At 31.9% G+C, this 21,488-nt stretch overlaps 1 protein-coding gene across 5 annotated transcripts in view; it reads right to left on the bottom strand.

The window, feature by feature from the left end:
• The window catches only part of LOC130451829 (nuclear receptor coactivator 3), a 366,138-nt gene that overhangs the window by 315,855 nt on the left and 28,795 nt on the right, over window positions 1–21,488 (bottom strand). The window contains exon 1 of one of the 5 annotated variants that reach the window (XM_056791119.1): window positions 13,379–14,635. The exons of 1 other annotated variant lie outside the window; for it this stretch is intronic. In XM_056791119.1, the coding sequence (XP_056647097.1) occupies window positions 13,379–13,650 (272 nt within the window). In that variant the 5' untranslated portion in view covers window positions 13,651–14,635. Of the gene's footprint in view, window positions 1–13,378; window positions 14,636–21,488 lie in introns of those variants that run through there. 3 more of the 5 variants (XM_056791122.1, XM_056791120.1, XM_056791127.1) reach the window with 3 other exon arrangements.

Below are 21,488 nucleotides of genomic sequence, written 5' to 3'. Positions count from 1 at the left end.
TATTATGTCTTTATGATTATTGCAGTGTGTTTTGTCACCTTTTTTATTGTACGCACGTTCATAAATATTACGACTGTCTGGGTTAAAGAAGTTCGGAATGAAGTTAATGTGATAAAAATAATAAGAAATACAAGAGTATAAATTAAGAGCTGGAGGCTCCGCAAAGCTCGATACATATATTTTATATGCAACAGCAGGTAGATGGAAAATCATTCGTAAGTCGTAATAATTCCCTTGGAATTCAATCCAATGAAAGTTCATACATCAAGAGAAACAGTAAAGCTCTCAAATTTACTGAATTTTAGAAAGGCAATTCTTTTTATATCTCTAATTTCGTTTCGATAAATTCCTGACCTAAAACTGCTCTGGTTTCCATAGAGCATAGCTATGAGATTATAAAAATTACATTTTATGATGCCAATATTCTTGACAAAGTTCCATCTAGGAAAGTCCTCGAATGGAGAATATGAAATTTACACGTTTCAATAATTGCAGGTGTTGTTCATAAAATAAACAAACACATTGAATCATTGAAATTTCTATTCTGTCCATCAGCTTAATCACAAAAACGCTCAGATGCTCCATCCTCATTATATCAAGTTAAGTATAAAATGGTGAAGCAAGTAAATAACTTCATCTGAGTCTATTTTCGCTGAAACCTATGGAAATAGATGGAAATATCCTCTTGACAGAACAAGAATATTGGAAGAATACATAAATAATTGCCATCTATAGTACATACAACTCGTTGTTATATTTGGCAGCGAAGTATTTCTCTGGATATATTTCTGTTTGTCTGTCAATTTCATCATTTGCAGCTAATTATCTTATGCTTTCATAGTATTGATATTATATTTCTTGAATTTGGCTCGATATTTTCAATGTGATAACTTGTGATGAGGATATTTTCCTGAAAATAGTCCAAATACTTGATATCAGACTCTAACAAACGTGTTGTTTTAATACTGACAAGGTTATTGTTGTGTCTTATAAAAGCACTCCACAACCTCTTATTCTCAATAACAACCCAATAATGGAAATTGATTAGGATTTGGGGTGTTTACATTGACGACTCTAACCATTTCTGTCCACACAACAAGTATTTATTGCATTACAGCTGGCCCATAGAATTCGGTATAGAATCAACGAACATCACGATATGCCACTATTCTACCCTGACAAAATATCTAAAATGGTTATAATTTTAACCTGAGTAGATGATTTAAGTAATTAGACGAATGCTTTCTTAAAAAGTTTTCTTTTAGAACTAATTTTTCTATAAACAGAACGTTAATATTATCATATGACCATAATGTTGCTAATAAATCACGAACTAATGTTACTAACTATATATCATTATGATGAGGAAAGTATACAAAATTTTAAATTGGACAAACGTCTACCAAATGAAAATAACTCACCAATTCTAGTTTGTTTAAAATTGAAATTGAAAGTGTGTATGTAACTACAGTAAGTAAAACATGTGGGCGTGTGAGACTATCACATCAACTGATGTGCTATGTGGAGTATTTTCAGTCACTAAAATAAACTTCACGTGTGCAAATTTCTACGACAGAAGTCAAGATTCGTTAAAAATGTACATATAATTATTTAAACAAGGATCCAAACTTATATATTTCTACGTAACCATTTCCTGCTTAAGTCAAGTATGGTTATGAGAAAAAATACTGTCACTTTTGAAGGACAAAGAATATTTGAATTATTAATAGTTAGGAAAATGTTTTGAATTTTATTTTAATCTTTGTCAGAAATCGGCAATAAAAAATACAGTAATAGTATTTTGTGTGCATATTGTCCGATCTAGGGGCAAGCTAGGCAGATATCCACGATGCAGTGGATGGTTGAAGAATTACTATGAAAAAAGTAATGTCGCCACAGTTAACATTGTAAAAATAATCACCTTTATTCCGTAAACAAATCCTCAGACTGACCAATACATTTCAAAATTCCGCTTTTCTTGATCTACAAACTAGCCAAATCGATATTTATAAATATTCTTGAATCTATAATACTATTTTCTAGAAACTAAATATGTTTTAGATAACAATCAAAATGGAATATCAAACCAGCTTTTGGAAGTAACATCCTCTCTCGATTTTTCATATACCCTTGACCTTATGTAGATAAATCATTATTTCACAGCTCCAATATTCATAATTAATTACTTAGAACACCATATCTATCAACTCGCATTTCAAAATACACCTTTAGCTCTGTATGGTGAGTGAGGATTATTAAATCAACTTTCCAACTTTCCATGAAAGTTTTTTCGATAGAAATCTACTTAAAATGAAATTCTTCTAATGTTTATACTTTAAAATAACGTAAATGACACTAGCTCCGAGCAAATCAGAATTTCCCTAATATCTTCAAATTGTCATTAACAGCAAACTCCTTTACAATATGTAGTAACGCAACATCTCCCACTACTTTCTGTTTCGTCAGCGTTTGTTGCCTAATGTTATTTGTTTTCATGTGAATTTTGGGCATAAAACCTTAAATAAAAGTACGTAAATCTGGATAACGATAACGATAGGTATGTTAAACGTGATTACTATAATTTTTTGGATTCATACGAAATTCGTATTTCATTTCATTTAATAATTATTTTAAAAATACGGGGAAAAAATAATGGTCTGAAGAAGGATTCTATAAATATCGATATGTTCCTAATACCGACCACTGGTCAACATGAGGGGAATTTACAGGTTATATTAAAACATATTAGAAAATTGATTAGTGAGTTGTTAGAAATAAATATACTAAAAATATAAGCGATTCGAAATCACCTCTACAAAAATGTTTTTGAAGGATTTTGGTGCAGATAAAAATTTGCAATTGAAGTTATTAACGAAAAACAAAAGAAGAAAAAAAATGTATTTAGTTTTTCGTTAATAACTCGAAAAATATTAGTATTTGAACAATTTTGAAAAAAGCTCCTCAAAAGGGGAGGAAATATCCAACAAAGTCCTAACTTCCGGACCTCTATCTCTATTATTTATAATTTTGATTTGACGTTGAAAATAGGGCTCTTATGATTAGTCTGTTGGTGACAGTTTTTTCCACTTTTCCAAAAATTTCTTGAGATGATCTTTGATTCCAGGCGCCTCATATAGTATAGACGTTGAAGCTTTCCTGACACTTAACTCAGTTCACGATAATTTGTGTTGGTACTGTTCCTCAAAGTGACAGAAAAATATCGAAATTCAATACAAACATTTGTCATTCGCACCGGAGAAATTGTAAGACATACTTAAAAATTTCTTAATATTTCATGTAATTATCTTGAAAAGAAAGAAAATTATATTTGAGGCCTACCAAATCAAAACTTGTGACATCGATTTTGGGGTATTTTGCACAACTAGCTATAAATCATAACGTCGTTTATCTTTTTTTTTTTAGTATTTCTTATGACTAATACCTATTACATTAAAAAGAAAGGTTGGGTAATTTGTACTTGAATTTAAAAAAAATAGAATAATAGTTTGAATAAGCAATACATACAAGTTTGGTCACAGTGTCACTTTAGTTTACACAAGAGATAAGGGATAAGTTTTGCCAAATGGAAAAAACTAAGCGTTTATTTAAAAAAACATGTAATGAAATTATATTCTTAGATCAATAACCTCTTCGGATTGTGGCGTTCTTAGTTCACAAGTCTTCCTCGATCTCCTCGATAGTATCTGCTTGACTAACTAAAGTGTTATTAAAAACAATAAGCCTTGTCTTCCTTGCCATTTTTCTCCGAAATGAGTAATTTTTCAACCCCAACTAGCTTTGATGGTTTTACTGGAACTCCCAGAGAAAAGCTGGAGCTGTTTGCCTCTTTCAAAGCTGGTCTAGCTGTTACGATATATAAATTACAATAAAAATCTCACATATTGCTACCGTTCCAGTTTTTGATAAATATGAATCTTTTGTCAAGCGAAAACCGCTATAATCCAACCGGTTTAAAAAAACGCTTCATTTCCAATCCATCACTAGATAATTATTCTCCAAGACAGCAAGAGACACCATGTTTTTTAGAAATATCCAAGAAAGTTTTGTTGATCGTTGGCTATTTCTTTAATATCTTTTTGATTTTTCCAAAAACTCTGTCTGGAGATTGTTCTGTTATCAGAAAAAATAACTTAATAGTTGTTATATTAGAAAAGGCATTTTGAGACAAAAAAATATGATAGCAGGCCAGTCATAGTTGAGTTTCGGTTCTGTTTCCAACATCTAACATCACTAAGTCTTATTGAATATGATGAGAAGTCAGTATTTAAAAGAATACTGCTGAATCAATTTCGTTTGAACCTTTATGAAACTGATGTTCCAACCAAGTGATAATATATACAATGTTATTGCTCATGTTTGATGTACTCAATTAATAATGTTATTAATAAGATCAGTTCTGCTATGATTGTGATATTTCAGATGTAGAATTAAACGGGATATAGCTAATTTTACTACTTTCCAAATTTGCCTACTGCAGAGAAAGAAATAGAGTTAAATAATGCAATATCTGAGTCAATTTTCATAAAATGTGGATAAGAGGAGTTATGTTCTGACAGGTAGATACACTTTTAGTTTGGTGTTAAGATATTATGTGTTCATTTGGATTTTTATTTTACCACATTATTTAATGAATTGTTTACGAAACGCCTATTTATCGTTATAATCAGTTCTTTCAAGAGCATCAACTTCTAATGATATGAACCTTAAATTATGCATCAAATATTGTGAGACGGGAACATTAGAATAAATAAAAATTGTACAAATTATTAATTGTAATAATGTGTCAAATGTTGTGTGATCTATATTTTCATGTAGAACATTATAAAATTGCATTAACTAAATAGTAGATGCTCAAAAAAGTAAAGTCATACATTTGAAATTAAAATATGAAAATAACACAACAAAAATGCATTGATGGAGCCGCCTACTACGCACACAAATCACCTGCGCATTCCTATCCATCATACCGTACGATCGTAGGACACTTTCAAATTATTAATAGAATTAAAAATCAGAAGGAAAATTAAAATTTTTGAACAAACATTTTGTTTGCTTTTGTACGGTGATCATAATCAGTCCACTGTCAGATGTTTGTTTCAGGTCAATTAACACATGAGTTTTTCTGTAGAGACTCAATATCACCCACAAAATTATCATTGGATGAAACTTAACATAGGTTCTTTCTAAAATAATGGACATTTGACGAGAAATAAATATTTGAAATTCTACAAAACTGAGTTATTCGAACAATTCTATCATTTCATGTTAACATGGGATATATGGTTTCATCCAGAGGTTGTTTTACTCACGGAAATATGAGTTTTAAAATAAAAATTTTAAGAAACTTTCAATAATAAAAAAACAGTTTTAGCTAAGTTGGCATTTCTAGAACTGTAGGTAATATTCATACTGATCACACGTTCTGTTCACGCCACCACTATACCAACACTGACAATAACACGTGTTTCGATAATCAATCAATCTTCAGAGACTGAATGTGAACTGAAGAAGAAAAATTTGTTATCGTAACGCGCGTCAGCCAGTGTAATAATTGATAGAGTTGGTGTGCTGGTAGTGGCAACCGGGTGATAAATATCAAATTTAACTCAAAAGACTTATCTTGTTCACGCTTCATTTAAAATAAAATATTTATCGAAATTGCTTTGAAAGATTTGCAAAATATATATTAAAAAAATAAAAAAACACCCTTTTAAACTCATCAAACTAAAATAATTAAAAATAAGTTTAAAATAATAGTGAATGAAACATACTAGTATTATTGTGAAAAAAGCGTCGGGTGCTGGATGAACGAGAAAATGTTTTCTACAAGTTCTACTCATTAGTATTGTAAATCTCCAACAGAGGACAGACAGTTGTAAAGTTTATTTGGATACAAAGAGATAATTTATGGTGATAATTTCTAAAAAAAATTTATTGAAAGAATATTTTTTTACAGCGTTAACGGGATTTGACCCTCGACGGACGAGTCCAGAGGTTGACGTCTTAACCCGCTCGGTTTAAGTTCGCAATTAAAATGGTACAAACAACTGAACGAGCTCACACTTACATAAAGGTGATGCTGATATGAACATATTAATAACTTTGGACATTATTTAGCTGAAAGTGGTGGATATTGTTATCATATGAAAGTTTGGTTTTGGCATTTTCTTTTCATTTGATTTTGTAAAATCCACATTTATCCCATTCTGAGAAAAATATCCAAAAATTTTTCTATTTAAATTATTCGTGTCACGCCCTGTCACAAATAATTTATTCACTTCTTCTTATTTTGGTACTAATCGCTTTCAACTAGTGTACTAAAAGATTGGAGTTGGAGTGGAACAGTTCAGTTCTATTGAAATTTATACTGGTAGGTCGGAAGTAAGTTGGTTAAGTGTTTACATTGAAATTCTCATGTTCATTCATTTCAAATACCGATGTCAGCAGAAATATTTTAATATCTATTTAAGTTTTGGAAACCCTAGTCCAAAACACTTATTTGAGTGATTACATGACATTCGATCTTAAATTTGGTTTTCCATGTACACGAAATTTTCATTAAACAAGAGTATTTAATCTGAAAACCGCACATCCCAAAATATTGTTTGTATAACAGTATAATAATTGAATATGTCTGGAAACCAGAAATCATTTTCATAAATAGCTTTAAACAAATACGCAAACCAGTGTGGTCCAAAAATGGAATATTTTTTTTATCTCGGGTATTTTTAATTATTCATTGTCATTAGATACTATAGTATGAAATTAATTAATAAGTTACTGACTTCTTTTTCCATTAAATTCTCTATCTGTTTATACAATTTGGCCTGCTGCTTTTTGGACACCTGAAAAGTATTCTAAGTATTATAAGTATCATAAGTTTCGTTATCAAAGTTATTTTTCTGTCGTAATTCGGATTTTCTTTTCAATGCTTTCATCGTATTCGGTTGTCGGAGGCACTATGTTGACCCAACACAGAATTTTGTAATTCCATGACCGTGTACAACTAGTGTAACGTAACATTGAATGTGATTACACTATTGTATGGAAGCAACCGCAATGATTACGTCCAACTGATTGCCTCAACTACTATTTACTAATTGAATAAAAGTCAAAATAGAGTCAAAATAAAACATATCAAAACGTATAAAAGTGGCAATAATACGACATAGAAAATGACAGATTTGAACAATACATTATTTGTTCACATGGCTCACCCTATTATTAATCATAAAATATATCAAAATATATTTTTCAAAAAAAGTCGCTCTTTGTATTGGTTGGTGTAGATTTGATACTTCTTGTTAAGAGAAAATTCCAAAATTTAGTATATATGTTTAGTCTGCCACTATTTACGGCGTGTTTATGCATAACTTCGTTCAGGACCCATTTTTATACACACTAAAATCCAAAAAACTATCTGTCCGCCTATGTACCAGTGTTGTGTGGAAAGGATCCAACCTAACAAAGAAATAAGAAATTTTTTTCCCATAATCATTTATACACTTTTTCCAACGGTGCTATAAACTTTTTAACTTTTTCAAATAATAATTGTCTTTCTCTACAAAAAAGGCTGTAATGTATATGATGAAAATCCCTCTCATGCAAGTGAAACTGCAAGGTTAGGAAAAAGTCGCTGGGGTCCAAACCTGGTGAATACGTTGGATGGTCAACCAAATCGTGTGTTACCCTGATGAAGAGTATTTTCTTTTTCTTCAAATGTTGTCGTTTTATAGCAATTTTTACTTTAACTTGTAAAGAAATGATGCTCAATACTCCTCATATAATTGTTTCACCTTTTAAAAAATAGTTCAATAACACAATCTCATCACTATCAAGAAATAAAACGGTTTCAGATCGATGAAGCCGTTTCTGATTTTGCAATCCTCTGTGTTGATTATTTTTTCGATTTAAAAATGTTTAAACCGCTTCATTAGGCCTGGAAAATGTTCGTTCGATCGCGCTTTTGGTCCAAAATGAGCCAACTCAACACCCAACGCGTGGAAAATTTGTTCTTTTGATCTAAATCCAACGGTCGTCCAGCACTTTTTCGATAATATTACTGGTTCTTGCAATTTTGAGCCTTCTCAAAAGTTCGTCATTAGTCAAGCTGATACAGCTACGCTTAAATACAGCTGCTCAAAATTTTAGGATCGTGAATGATTGGAGCCTCCAAACACAGTGTTTAGCCCGTCTCTCATTTGCGTAGGCACATCAGCTTTCAAAAACAAACATTTAATGACATCTCGATGCTTAAACATTTCCATCTGCAGAAAAATCTTCTCACGACTCTCTTGTACGATTATCAAACAGAAACTAAGTGTCCATAATATCTTGGCTTTGGATAAAAGAAAGAAGAATATTTATTTGGTTTATGAAGCTGTATTCATAACACGCTAGAACAAAGTTTTCCATCACTTTTCAATTTATTTTTTTAAAAAAAAATTACACACTACACAAATTCTTTCTTAATGATAATTTTCTAAATGTAAATAGCAGACGTTTGATGTCAGTCTGCGTCTCCAGTTTACGAGTATACGGGTAGCAAGCATATTTCCAGACAGACAATACCCAAACATTTGCGAATGGTTTTTCTGTCCATTGTGCGTCTGCAGATTACGCATACGCGTCTGGGCAACTGTTGATTCCACACAAACGAGTTTTATATTTACGAATTACGAATTCCCCCTGTAGAAAGAAATCATATTATGTTTTTGTCTGGACACATTGTGGTCTGGACCGGATGTCAAGCAATTACGATCGTCCTATCTTCGATCCTTAAACTGTGAAGTTTGTTTGTGTTGACCCAACAACAATAAACATGATTTAATTATACTTTTTATCTTTCATACACCCACAATAATATCGAGCGAAAAGTTGTTATTTGTACTCATCAGTTCAAAATTCCTATATATGTTTGTGTGAAATGTACTTCGTGAAAAACAGATAAGGTAAGGGAAAAACTTCCAGTTTTATGTCTTGATAAGTTTTCTCGTGAAAACCACAAATGCCATGATGTTGTACAGATGTTGTTTAGGGTAATTTTTGTCGTATTAAAAGAACTTATAAAATATATCATTATGAATACTATAATAAATTCAAGGTGATTTTTGGTCTTAGACTCTGAAGTGGTTCACTTTCACTGTCAAATAGAAAATTGCAAAATTCCCTTAAAAATTAAATGACTACTATCCAAAAATAGCTACAAGTTGCATAATATTTGTTCTATGAAACACAGAATGCTTTATTCGAAGGAAAATGTTCAGTGTTGGTCATAAATAGTGGAAAACTTAATATTTTTTCGATTTTGTTCATTTTTTTCGCCGCACTTAAAATAAAAATGAGACCTAATTTTGAAAACCAAAACTTCACCACTTTTTCAGTCAGTAAAAAATTCAATGTGTAATAAAAGTTATAATACACTTAGTAATTTTTTTATAAACCGAATAATGTATTAAAAAATCCAGTCAATTAATTCACATGATATTATTAAAATATGTTTTAACAATTATTTTATTTATGTATTGTCATCAAAAGGGAAAAAGTATGCGAAATTTCAAGTCGATCGTTCGATTGAAAATTTGTGGGAATTCAATAATAAAATTCTATCCAATCAATTAGACTTAAGTTAACTAGAATGTGGTAATGAAAACTAAAGTATACGAACTCAATAAAAAAACAAGGTTCACAAATTGAACCGCGTGAAATTTTACTCGTGGTATGAGTTTGGCTTTTGTCGGCAGGAAATTTGGATTTGTTTATGTGAATTTTGGTTGTCTTTTCCATGTACACGGTAAAGACACTTTTATAATTGGAAGTTTTGAGATTATTAGCAGTGTTAGGAACTCGCCTACTAATATAGACCGTGAAGCCGGTCCGTCCTAATATTTCATGGAAGTTTTGCAAGTGCGTCGAGTAGTTCGTTAAGTATGTACATAAATTAATTATGAGTGAATAGTTAAGCGTATGAATAGTTAGTGTATAAATAAATAAATTAAGTTGGTAAGATATACCTTGTGTATAAATTTATGACACTCGTTTGGTGTGTCAAGTGAAGTAGATAGATATATTGAGGATGATGGTGACGTTGGCTTTATCCCAAATTATCTCTACATATTTTACCTCAAAACTCTCTCCCAATAAACATCGATAATGACACATTTGTCCGCAAAAATTCTAACACTCCTATATTTGGACTGGTTCTTGGCGAAGGCTTCAATTACGCTGTTACACTTAGGTTTATATTAGACCTCAACTCCCTTGCAAGTAAGCCGAAATTTCAAGACAACGTATTGCCAAGATACTCTGAACACTAAAACCTTCTCCTTCCAACCTGGTCTTCAAAGGAAGGCCGGCTCTCAAAAGATACAAATACAGTAGTCCTCCTAGACGATGAATGCTTCGATCGAATTTAATACCTCTTTCTGCCTTAATAAATAACACTTCCCAAATGATCCCATATCAACATTTCATATATTTGTCACAGTAACAAAGGACGAATCTTGAATATTTTTCAAGTAATTTTTCATATTATTTTATCGTTTTATCTAATATTATGTCAAAATTATTTTTCTTATTCATATTAAATCTCGTTTCTGTGTGCATAGTACGAAAATAGAACAACGCATACACTTCAGCTCTTTTTTTTTTTATTTACTCTTTCCGTTCCTTAACTACACAGTTAAGCACTGCTGACATGGAATTTGATCAGCCTCCTTTACGTCACTGCCACTAAATGTCAAGTGTTTTATTTATTTTCTGTGCCTGATAAACGGTGCCTAGGTCAGTAACACACATACGCAAGATAAGACAATATGACACGAATAATGTCATTTTATCTTTGAAAAATATTTGTATACTACGATGAGGCGCCTAAAAGTAAATTTTACGACTGATTCGTGGAAAAATTTCAACCATTCACTTTAAAAATATATTTCTGTATTATCAGATATAAAAAATTAATGGACTTTTCCTAATGAAATATTTTAGTACAAAAATGAAAGCACTAAATTTATTGCCAGATTTTTCAAATTTCCCATGGATTTAAACCAATAATTTTTATTAAATTTAAATTTGGATAAAATTTAAAAATCTGTAACTTCAAATTAACAGCTTATAAGTAAATTTATATACACAGTATCAAAAAAAGGATTATTATATTTTTTGTCAATCTGTTTGTAAACGGCCTGACCGATTTTGACGGGACTTTCACTAGCAGATAGCTAATATGTAAAGAAGTAACTTTAGGTCACTTTTATTTTAGAAATTTTATTCATTTTAATAGAAAAGTGGTTTCGCGAAAGCAGAATTTTTTCATACTGTATAGTTGAGCGTAGTGTACACATCATACTACAGTTGCAGACGAGTTGCGACCCGGAGTCAATTTTTTCTGGATTATTCTAACGGTCGTACATATATGAATTGAGTCTATCAAGAAATGTAATACTGAATGGTTCTGTAATCTAATTATACTTCGCAGGATGACCGATATCTAGATTTTCTTCCCTGGAGCTTGAGTAAAATACATATTACCAACTAATTAATTATAATACCCCTCTCATGTTGGGATAACTACCATGGATGAAGATAAATTCAAAGTAATTGGTTGAAATTTTAAGACGAATGATAACGTAACCTAACCTTGGCCTGTATATAACAAAATTAATAACCCGGCCGCAACTAGTATAGAATTTACAGATCCGGTTAATCGCGGGACGCCACTAGCGTGCAGCATATACTACTCCATATTCAAGCTAACTTTGTCGTTGATCTCAATGGTTTTGATGATAGAGGACATCTGCCACATTTCTTTCGTAAATCGTTCGTAGTTACCAGTTTAATTTAGTTCTTAAAAAACTAGATGTTATAATAATACATTTTAATAAACTTGCAACTGTTCTACTGTTCGGATATATCAGGAGGATTCTTCGAAAATACTAACAACTCAAACAACTAAACACCTGCGCATTTCTGTATGTTTATACTCAATGTCTCCAAAAATATTGAGATGTTTTCGTCACATCATAGGCGCCTTTTTAATTAATCGAAATTTAATGATAAATGAAAATTTGGAAATACAACAGCACACGATTCCTTTAGTTCTGTCAATTAGTTTTACGATTGTCCTGCTAACATTTGGAAATAAAAAAGCTCATGATTCCGATAGTTCTATCAATTCCTTTGTCCTGCTAGCAATAAACATGATTTAAATTATCACATTAGAATTATTTATGCACGTGACGCGATCATCATCTTTCTTCATACATTGAAGTAATTCAACTCTCATCTCGTGATCTGTTTTTGATATTTTACGTACATTACAAGATCTTTCAACGTTTATCGTTGTCAAGTCAAGATTTTAAATCGTATAAAGCCGCGTCCACACTATGTCGACTGTGGTAACCCGAATGAAGTTCATTTTTATTTTCAGTCGAATGGAAATAATTGCCAAGTTTGGACCTGTTGAGCGTGATAATAAAGTTTTAAATCATTAGTTTTGTTAAAACCTGTGTGCGCAACGGGATAAGTGGTTCTATAATTGTGTTTTACCAAAGTTAATTGTTTTATCAAAATGAATTTCACAGAAGAACAAACATTAAATTTAGATATGGCAGTAGCAGCAGCAACAAGAGCATCTGCATCACTCATTTTGTTTCTTGTTTCACTAAAGCACAGCACTCAACTACTCACAGTCGACTGATGAAATACGTCCACACAGCAGTTTATGTGTGGACGAGACGAATGTCGCCTATGTCGTTCGGCATAGTGTGGACGCGGCTTAACTGGACTGAGAATTGAAAATAAATAGATGATTTTTTTTTTGACTCATACTATCGTTTATTCATTTTCGTAAGATGCTAAGTAAATTAAGTGGTTTGAAACTGTCCGAAAAATAGTTCGTCTTAATATGCGCGATTTTGATTCAATATAGTTCTTCTTGCTTAAAAAATACTGCCTGTCACATTCGTCTAGTGACTCTGAAAATCTAAACTCTAAGTACGTGAAAGTAGTGATATTATACAGCCTAATTCAAACAACAATATTAATAATTGACCGAATGTAGCTGCAAAGATACTCACGATTTGTATCACAGAATATTATGTAAGATCAGCAACTTATCGTGGTGTTATCATATTTAACAATATTGAAATTATTTTTGTGAAGGTAAATATCAATATGAAATATTCCGTTATAAAAAGAGATCGCAATATAATATGCTAATTAAATAATATCATGGGTCATATGTAAGACAGTGATGGAACACTCAAAATAAAAATCAATATTTAGCTTTAGAAAACGAAGAATTCCTTTTGCGCTCTATATAATATTAATTGGGAACGATGACTGAAACACTTACCGTGCATTTTCCAATGATCCGATTGACATGTGGGCGACATGAATAGGAGGGGAAACAACAGACGATGGTGTTAAAAACGACCCCAAGAAAAAAGTTGGACCTGATCCCGTATCTGTCGCCTTTATGAAATCTTCACCGAACAACTCCACCTCCTCGCTTTTGCGGTCCTCGGCGGCGATTGTTTTATTACCCGTGTAAAACAGTTTGAATGAAAATCTAAAGAAACTTCCACAAAATTCACTTACAACAACACTATACAGTCTGGTTAGCATTCACTGAAACGTCTCCCTTGGGAACACAGTTGAACCCTTTTCGGTACGACACACATTATACAATTCTGACCATGTCGAAGTTTCGGATGAATCGCCAAAGAAGTTAAAAGTGACGCTTTGTGAATCTTCACACAACTGATTATTTTTATCTTGCCGTCTAAACATTTTATTTTTCTAATTAAAAACAGCCAATTATACAGTGCAAGACTGGTAAAAAACGGTGGTGGTAACTGTATCACTAAAATTACGTTTCATGAGAATTTCGTGAAAAAAAAAAAATGAGTTAGAGCGAAAAAAAAAAAACACCTTTGATGTCACTGCAAAAAATATTTCTCAAATGACAGGTTCGTTATTTACTACTGCTGAGAATCGATAAATAAAAGTTAAGAGGACATTTAAGCCAACAGAAATGATATTAATCGTTTCATATTCAAAAATAAACCGAAAATACAAAAACAGATTGAAGTGTTGACTTTCATTATGTTTACTTTCGGATTTGTTTAAAAATAAAATACCGTGAAGATTTTAATTTGTTAAGCGATAGGTGCTCGCAACTGTTGCGCGAAACTAGAAAAAGTCTACGTTATACTGACCTACCCGAAGGCCACCAGTTCTCATGTCGATTGTTTACGACTCCCCTCGTCGGATTTATTGCACAGGTAACAAACAAAACCAGATTTATCAAATGTAATACATCATAGTTTTCCTTGAGACAAATCCAAGAAATTTTAGATCCAATGTCTCGTGGATTCAATCATGGAACTGGTCATCAGTCGTCTATAATCGACAGACAAAGATATCACTTGCTTGTGAATTAACGAAAAAATATGAAACATCCCAAAAAAAAAAGAAGTAGTAAACTTAAGAATAATTAATAAATAACAAATTACACAATAACGTGATATTATACATATGGTAATTCCGCACAAACTTTGCCTTCGATGCACTGAAGTCACTAAAGATTTCGGCTGTTACGTCGTGCTTGAACTTATGTCACATTAACAAACATAGCCAACTACATTAAAATACTTTTATTTGCGATTCTCGGCTTGGCAACAGTGATTGCCGTCGTGAGATAGTCGAGAATTGACTGATATTTTTCGTATTGCGTCGACATAGGAGGGGATCAACGAATGGTTCGACTTGGTTAAATACCACTATTTAATACACATATTATCTACTTATTTGATTCCGGATATTTATAAACATATAGTGTCAGTATTATCTACGTAAATCTAGTTCTATTTTGATATTGAACAAAGAGCATACGTAGACTAGGTCTTAGAAAAGTAAACAATGACAAACAATTATTGTATATTATTGTACCCGCCAAATAAACAGTTTAACGAAGGTACGGTGTAACTTGACTCATATTTTATGGCAGCCTGTAGGCAACTTAACTACAAAAATTATTTAATTTTTGTAATACTGATGTGATTTTGATTTATCGAGTTGTTAATGAAAGTGTAAAATATTTAAATAGTTTATTTCTTGATCTTTCAAATGATAATATGTCAAAAATAGACAGTGGAACTGAAACCTTGGTTACTAAGTAATATACGAGGGTTGTATGAGAAGTGCTTTATTACGACTCCCTTACACTTCTTCTAGAGTTGAATAACGCATAAAAAAGTAGTTTTTATTCAGTAATAAGAACACGAGACCCAGTTTTTCAAATGCTTTTTAGGGGTAGGCGCATGCATTTTATACAAAACCCTATTCACTCCCAGCATAAAGAATAATTCCTTGTTTCCTTCTCGAACAAGGAGTATTCAAACACTTTTTTTATAATTATTAACCCAGCCATATTCAACTACACCATGTGTCTCGACCCAGGTTTCGTTCAAATACATTATATTTTTGTCCGGGCATGTCTTAATACTTCGTAAATATTCTTGTCGAAGTTTACGATGTGACAAGATTCCATAATAGTGTTTTCAAGTATCTTATATTTAAAACCACACTCTATCAAAGCACTACTAAAGTGTCTTTCAATATTTATAGTCATAATCAGATAATCAGGGTACGTACGTTGTTTTGAATCATCTCCAATGTTGGCTATAAGCTATAAGTCATACACTATTCGTTGAATGATGTCTTTGGTTGCATCGTCAATTAATGGTGAAATATGACATTAGAGTCGATTCTCCAATCTGTTTAATAATAGCATATCATGACTGATCCCCATCTTCTCGTCTCAGGGGACATCCATTAATTACGTGAGCTCAGAATGGGGGAAAGGGGTTAAAAGAAATCTCACCAAATATCATTTAAACCGAGGAGTGGGGGGGGGGGTAAATGAAAATCTTACAGATATTAAAAAAATTATTTTAAATTTTCATTTTGCCTGCTAAAATAAATTTCATGGCTATTAAAATCATTCATTTTGAGAGTAATATAGAAAATGATAAAACTATTGATATTAGATGTAAGAAATGTGACATTTATTTCGTGTAAAACTTCGTAAAGCTGCAGAAGCACAGATCAGCTCTTTTAAGCGGTTCGACGAGAAACTGTAGTCAGGATTCAACCAATGCGTGTAGTCAATCGTCGTGCTAAAGAGATGCCGTGCGTTGTGGATGAAAGAAGGGAATGGATAGACGAAAAAACCCAGACATGCTTTCAGCACTACCAGAAATCCCATGGACTGAGTAAACATTAAAATATTATTAGCTTCAATCTCACGCAAGGGGAGGGGTTTCAAGCAAACCTCACTAAATATCGCCTAAGGGGGGGGGGCGTAGTCTAAACTGATCGAAAAATGGCTCACGTAATTAATGATTCAAACTTTTCACTCTTCGTCACAATATCGTATACCTTAAACTGTCACCATAAAGCTATCAGAATATTTGTAAAATACTAAAATGAATTATTTTTGTCACGCAAATGGCAAACATAAGCACTTCTTCAAAACTATCCCCGGTATAACAGTTTTACGGTCGGAGCTATAATCCTTTGTTAGAAGTAAGAATAGATAAAGTATATACTTATATAAATTGTTATAAGGAAAACATTCTAATAAAATATTTTTTTTGGAATTTCCGAGATATTAAATCCATGTCACTTTCGGTAGTTTTTTTTGTCAAATTCCAATAAACGAGTTTGTCGAAAATAATAAGAGTACCTATATTAGCAAAGTTTCTTTTAATTTTTCCATGTTTATAATATACATAATAAAAATAAACAAAATTTGTCAGTCATCACTTTCCATTTTATATTTTTCAGTCGTTTTTCGCAGAAAACAGTAGGTATTGAAAACATCAAACACGATATCGACATTGTATCCATTGTTTGTTTATATAAGGTTTCATTTTATTTCCTCTTTTTATGTGGAATTTTATAATATATCAGTAGCTGAAACCAAACAATACAAACGTAGGCGATAATGGTATCGAACATTATCAATATTCAATGTTGTAAAATCATTTTATTCACAATGAGGAACTGAATAAATTCATTATTTTTAAGAAACCTACTTGCGGTGAAGTTGTGAAGGATAAAAATGTAAACAAAAACAAAACAATATGAGTGTTATTTTTTGGGTTGTATCAATTATAGCAATGTTACTCGAACCGTGGATCGCGATCCATAGGGGGGTGCACTACAAGTTCAAAACAATATGATAATGATGAAAATATTTAAATTTTAATTAACAACGATAAATAAACATCCCGACGAAAAACGGAAAACAAACATTATAACATTCATATTACGGTTAATATGAGTGGATTTTCTATTTTTAATTTCAACCCAATTTCCAAAATATTAGTCGTTCTAATAAGCAATAGTATTTGACAGTGGTAAAAAATTAATTCATACTGATTAATTATTTATGAACTGCGGAATTTAAAAACGTTTGAATTTCTATGTAAGTATACGAGATGTGACTACTATTAAAAAAAAATAGAGTTGAGGTCTTTGAGATGTCAGAAAACAACCAGCGTTTTATTTTTTTATTCAAATTTATTGTAGTTTTTCCACTGCAAGGACTAACATAACCTAACCTAACCAATAGGTTATGGGCCCAGAACGTTGTTAAGAAGAATTAGTAATATTTCGTGGCTGAAATTAGTCAAGAAAAATTTAGCGTTTTAATGACAAGGTCAAAAGAGAAAAGTTTCGAAAGAATTTAGAAAAATGACTACAAATACGACGATACCGATACTAGAAGGTAACAATTTTAGCAACTGGCTGTTTAGGATCAAAATATTATGCCGAAAAGATAAGTGTTTAGAGGCAACAGATGGTAATCCACCAGACTCAACAGCAAGTAGAAAAGAGAAGGATGAATGGGAGTGTAAAGATGCAAAAGCTGAGTCTATTATTATTCCGGGTATATCAGATAAGCATTTAGATATTAACAAAGAATGCAAAACGGTCAAAGAGCAAATTGAGGCACTTAAAAATGTGTTTGTAAGGGCAAGTTCTTTGACTAAGATGGCATTATGGAGAAAATTATTAACTATTAAAAATGTGGAATTTGAAAAAATGGAAGACATATTTTTTTAAAATTTTATACAACTATAAGAGATCTCAAAGATTTGGGATCTATATTAGATGAAGAAGATTTATTGTTTGCTTTACCGCCAAAATACAATAATATAGCCACTGTTTTGGAAACAATAGAAAATGTTAAGTTAGATTTCGTTAAAGCTAGATGAAGGTTCAAATGGTTGCTATAAATGTGGAAGCCGGGAACACTGGTTTTCACAATGTCCTAAGCGAGACAGAGGTAAAGGTGGTTATAGAGGCCGTGGAAGAGGAAGAAATCCTCTTTTCAAAATAGTTCCGAAGTAGTTTTTAGTGCAATAAAAAACGTTAAAATCTTAGCAATAAAGTTTCATGATGAAAACTTTTCGCGCCACACCCCGTATAGTAATTTACGATTGGTGAAATAGAAACCATAATAAATTCATTGATCTGTTTATCTCTAATAATATTTTTATTTTTGTAAATATGTTATCCATAGCTTTTTTCCAATAATAACCAATTTCTTTGGCATTTGATTTGATCAGAATCTATTTTGATCCGCATATAACATTTTACGGCATACAAAGCATACGTTTCATCATTAACTTTAATAATGTAAATCATCAATAATGATGGCAAACATTATTGAATTACCATAAAAACAATCTAAGCTAATTGAAGTCGACGAAGCGATGACCGCAAGGATATTTAAATAAACGCCACGGAAATCAACTGGTTCGCTCAAACTAAGGCGGTGGTATTCGCGGAGGCGGTGTCGGACACTTGCAAAAAGATATGAGCAACACTTTCAATTCTTAATATACAAATGGATTTTGAGCGGACTGAATATAATGTACACAGTACTTACTTAGCTGTTAACAATTTTTCAAATTTGTAAGCGTTATTTGAAATTACTTATTTCATTTTTATTTGGTAGACCATGGTATAAGTAGTTGCAGATTAATTTTAGTGATTGGGACGATATCTACGGTATTGGGAAATAAATACGGAAAACACAAATTTCAATGTTTTGCAATCTACCAGTGTAAATTCCAATATAATCCAATTGATTTGCTGCGTGCGAGTGAGGTGGTGTACGTGGAAAATCATTGCTCCAAATTTGTGAATTTCATATAGGAATTATATTTCGAGGACAATATTATATGTCCACCATAAAAGGTTGGTCAAGGAAAATAAACAGCTGGGCGTTTTTGTATGGACTTAATATTACCAAAAAATTAACGTTTAGTAGATAGAAATTCATAATAAGTCCTTTCTGGATCGATTGAAAGTTACTTTTGAAAATAGAAAAAAAAATTGGCATTTTACATGTTTGCCTCTGATTTCCATCAGTGCTTTTGTGAATTTTTTCAAGTTATATCTGGATAATAATGAAAATGTACTATTGTAAGATGATTCAGTTTTACCCAAATGATGAATGCCTGTCTTCTAATAAATAAAATAGCTACAAGGTATATCCACAAAGTGAGTTCCTTTTGATTGTATAAAAAACGTGTACAGATACAGAAAATAGTTGTTTATGTATCAAAGCACTAAAGTCATACTGTTTGTCACGAGACTGGAGATAAGTTTCCTTGGCGTTTAGCCGAGGCAACTAACCAGACGAGTGACAAAAAAAGACTTTTGTGTCGCGTTACATATTTCATTTTTTTGGAAATCTCCCAGATTCAAAAATACTTGCGAACATATTTGGAATTGAGGCGAGCAGAACAGGTTATGAGTGCGGCGTTTAGATACACAGATGAATATATTAATGGTAATAGAACAGTTTAAACTATTGGTAATGTTAAAAGGATGTAAGCTGGTTGACATGAAGCGGATGACAGTTCATTTACTTCACTGCCTAGACACTAAAAAGCAATTTCATTTTCGATTTCTATCGACCAATCAGTATTAATATTTCAGTTTACTGATCATTTCGAAAAAAATATTTATTGTACAAAGATCTACAACAGTTAAACAAATTTTCTATATAACTTTCGAAATTTTATATGTTATAGTGTGGACCAAGTTTTGTATGCCTTCTTCATAGTTGGGTTGTCACCCGTTCTTTGTTTTCAATCATGTGGTTACATATTTTTTCAGCTCGTGATCATCGTTGAAGTTTTGACCTCCATGGAAAGATTTTAGGTGTAAGAAAAGATGAGGTGAACAAGAGTTTTCGAGTCAAAATTTGTTTAAGCTCAACTTTCGTTAGGGACGTGTGCCTGAATTCCATCGAATGCCATTTAGTTTCTGGAGTGTCATAAGATACAAAAATTTCATCCCCCGCGACTATCCAAGAAATAAAATCATCATCGTCTTCATTGTAGTGAAGTGCGCTACCTATACGTTGTATACGTGTTGTTTAGTAAGAATATCGAGGTACCTAACGTAAAATTTCGAAATTTTAGTTTTTCAGTAACAATTTCATGAATTACTGTGAGATTTGAGAAAATTCCACAGAAAGAGGCTCTTACTAAGAGCACCAATTGTAAAACACGTCGACTGCAGCGATCTGAACATAACGTCCATTTCTTCGGCTTGAGTCAGTAACTTCCGCGCATGCTCGGAGCTGCGATCGCAGCGCTGCCGCTGATAGAAATAGAAATGGAACTTACATTTTGGATATACCTCGTATATATACCACGTAACTGCGTACCGGCCCAATGTATCAGACGGATTTCATTCAACTATACGATCTGCTAGTTTGACATGGAAATAAACAGGGAAATATGAAATTTTTTGACATCAACAACAGAAAAGCTCATTTTTAAATATGTATGTAATACGTTTTGTACATAGTTATTTAGAATAAGAATGGGCATAATTTCAAAATCGTAATTCTGTATTGATTACTAAATATTTTTGTGTTTTTATTGACACTGAAAAGTCATAAAGATGTAAACTACAAAAGAAAATTTTGACAAGAAAATACAATTATTAACACAGCACACTATCGCCAACAAGTTTTCTCCTGATAATTTATTTTAAAATTAAACTTCAAATAAATAATCTGTTGTTGTTTGGCGGCGTCATTGAAATTATTTTAAAGGGGTTCTTGATATTACTTTGGTGAAACGATGCAATAAAATAAGGACATGGTTATTATATGTCGTGGTCATGCCGACAACTGTTTTCTTGTAGAGTTTCCCACTGCAATTCACGCAAGATGGTCGCTGAGAGATTCGTCCGCCTTAAGAGGATCTTTAATGTATAACGGAAAAAATATGACTAGAATAAAATAAATCGTTAAGAATGTATACAGTTTTTTTATGATTTTTATAATTAAAACCCCATGTTCCTGTTTACCAATGCATAAAAAGGGTATATTAAGAAAACTATTCAATTTAGCGACAACCAATATC

This window comes from Diorhabda sublineata, chromosome X, assembly GCF_026230105.1.
Source record: "Diorhabda sublineata isolate icDioSubl1.1 chromosome X, icDioSubl1.1, whole genome shotgun sequence".
NCBI lineage: Eukaryota > Metazoa > Arthropoda > Insecta > Coleoptera > Chrysomelidae > Diorhabda > Diorhabda sublineata.
Note: the sequence above shows the minus strand (reverse complement) of the source record. Positions and strands in the feature narration are given on the sequence as shown.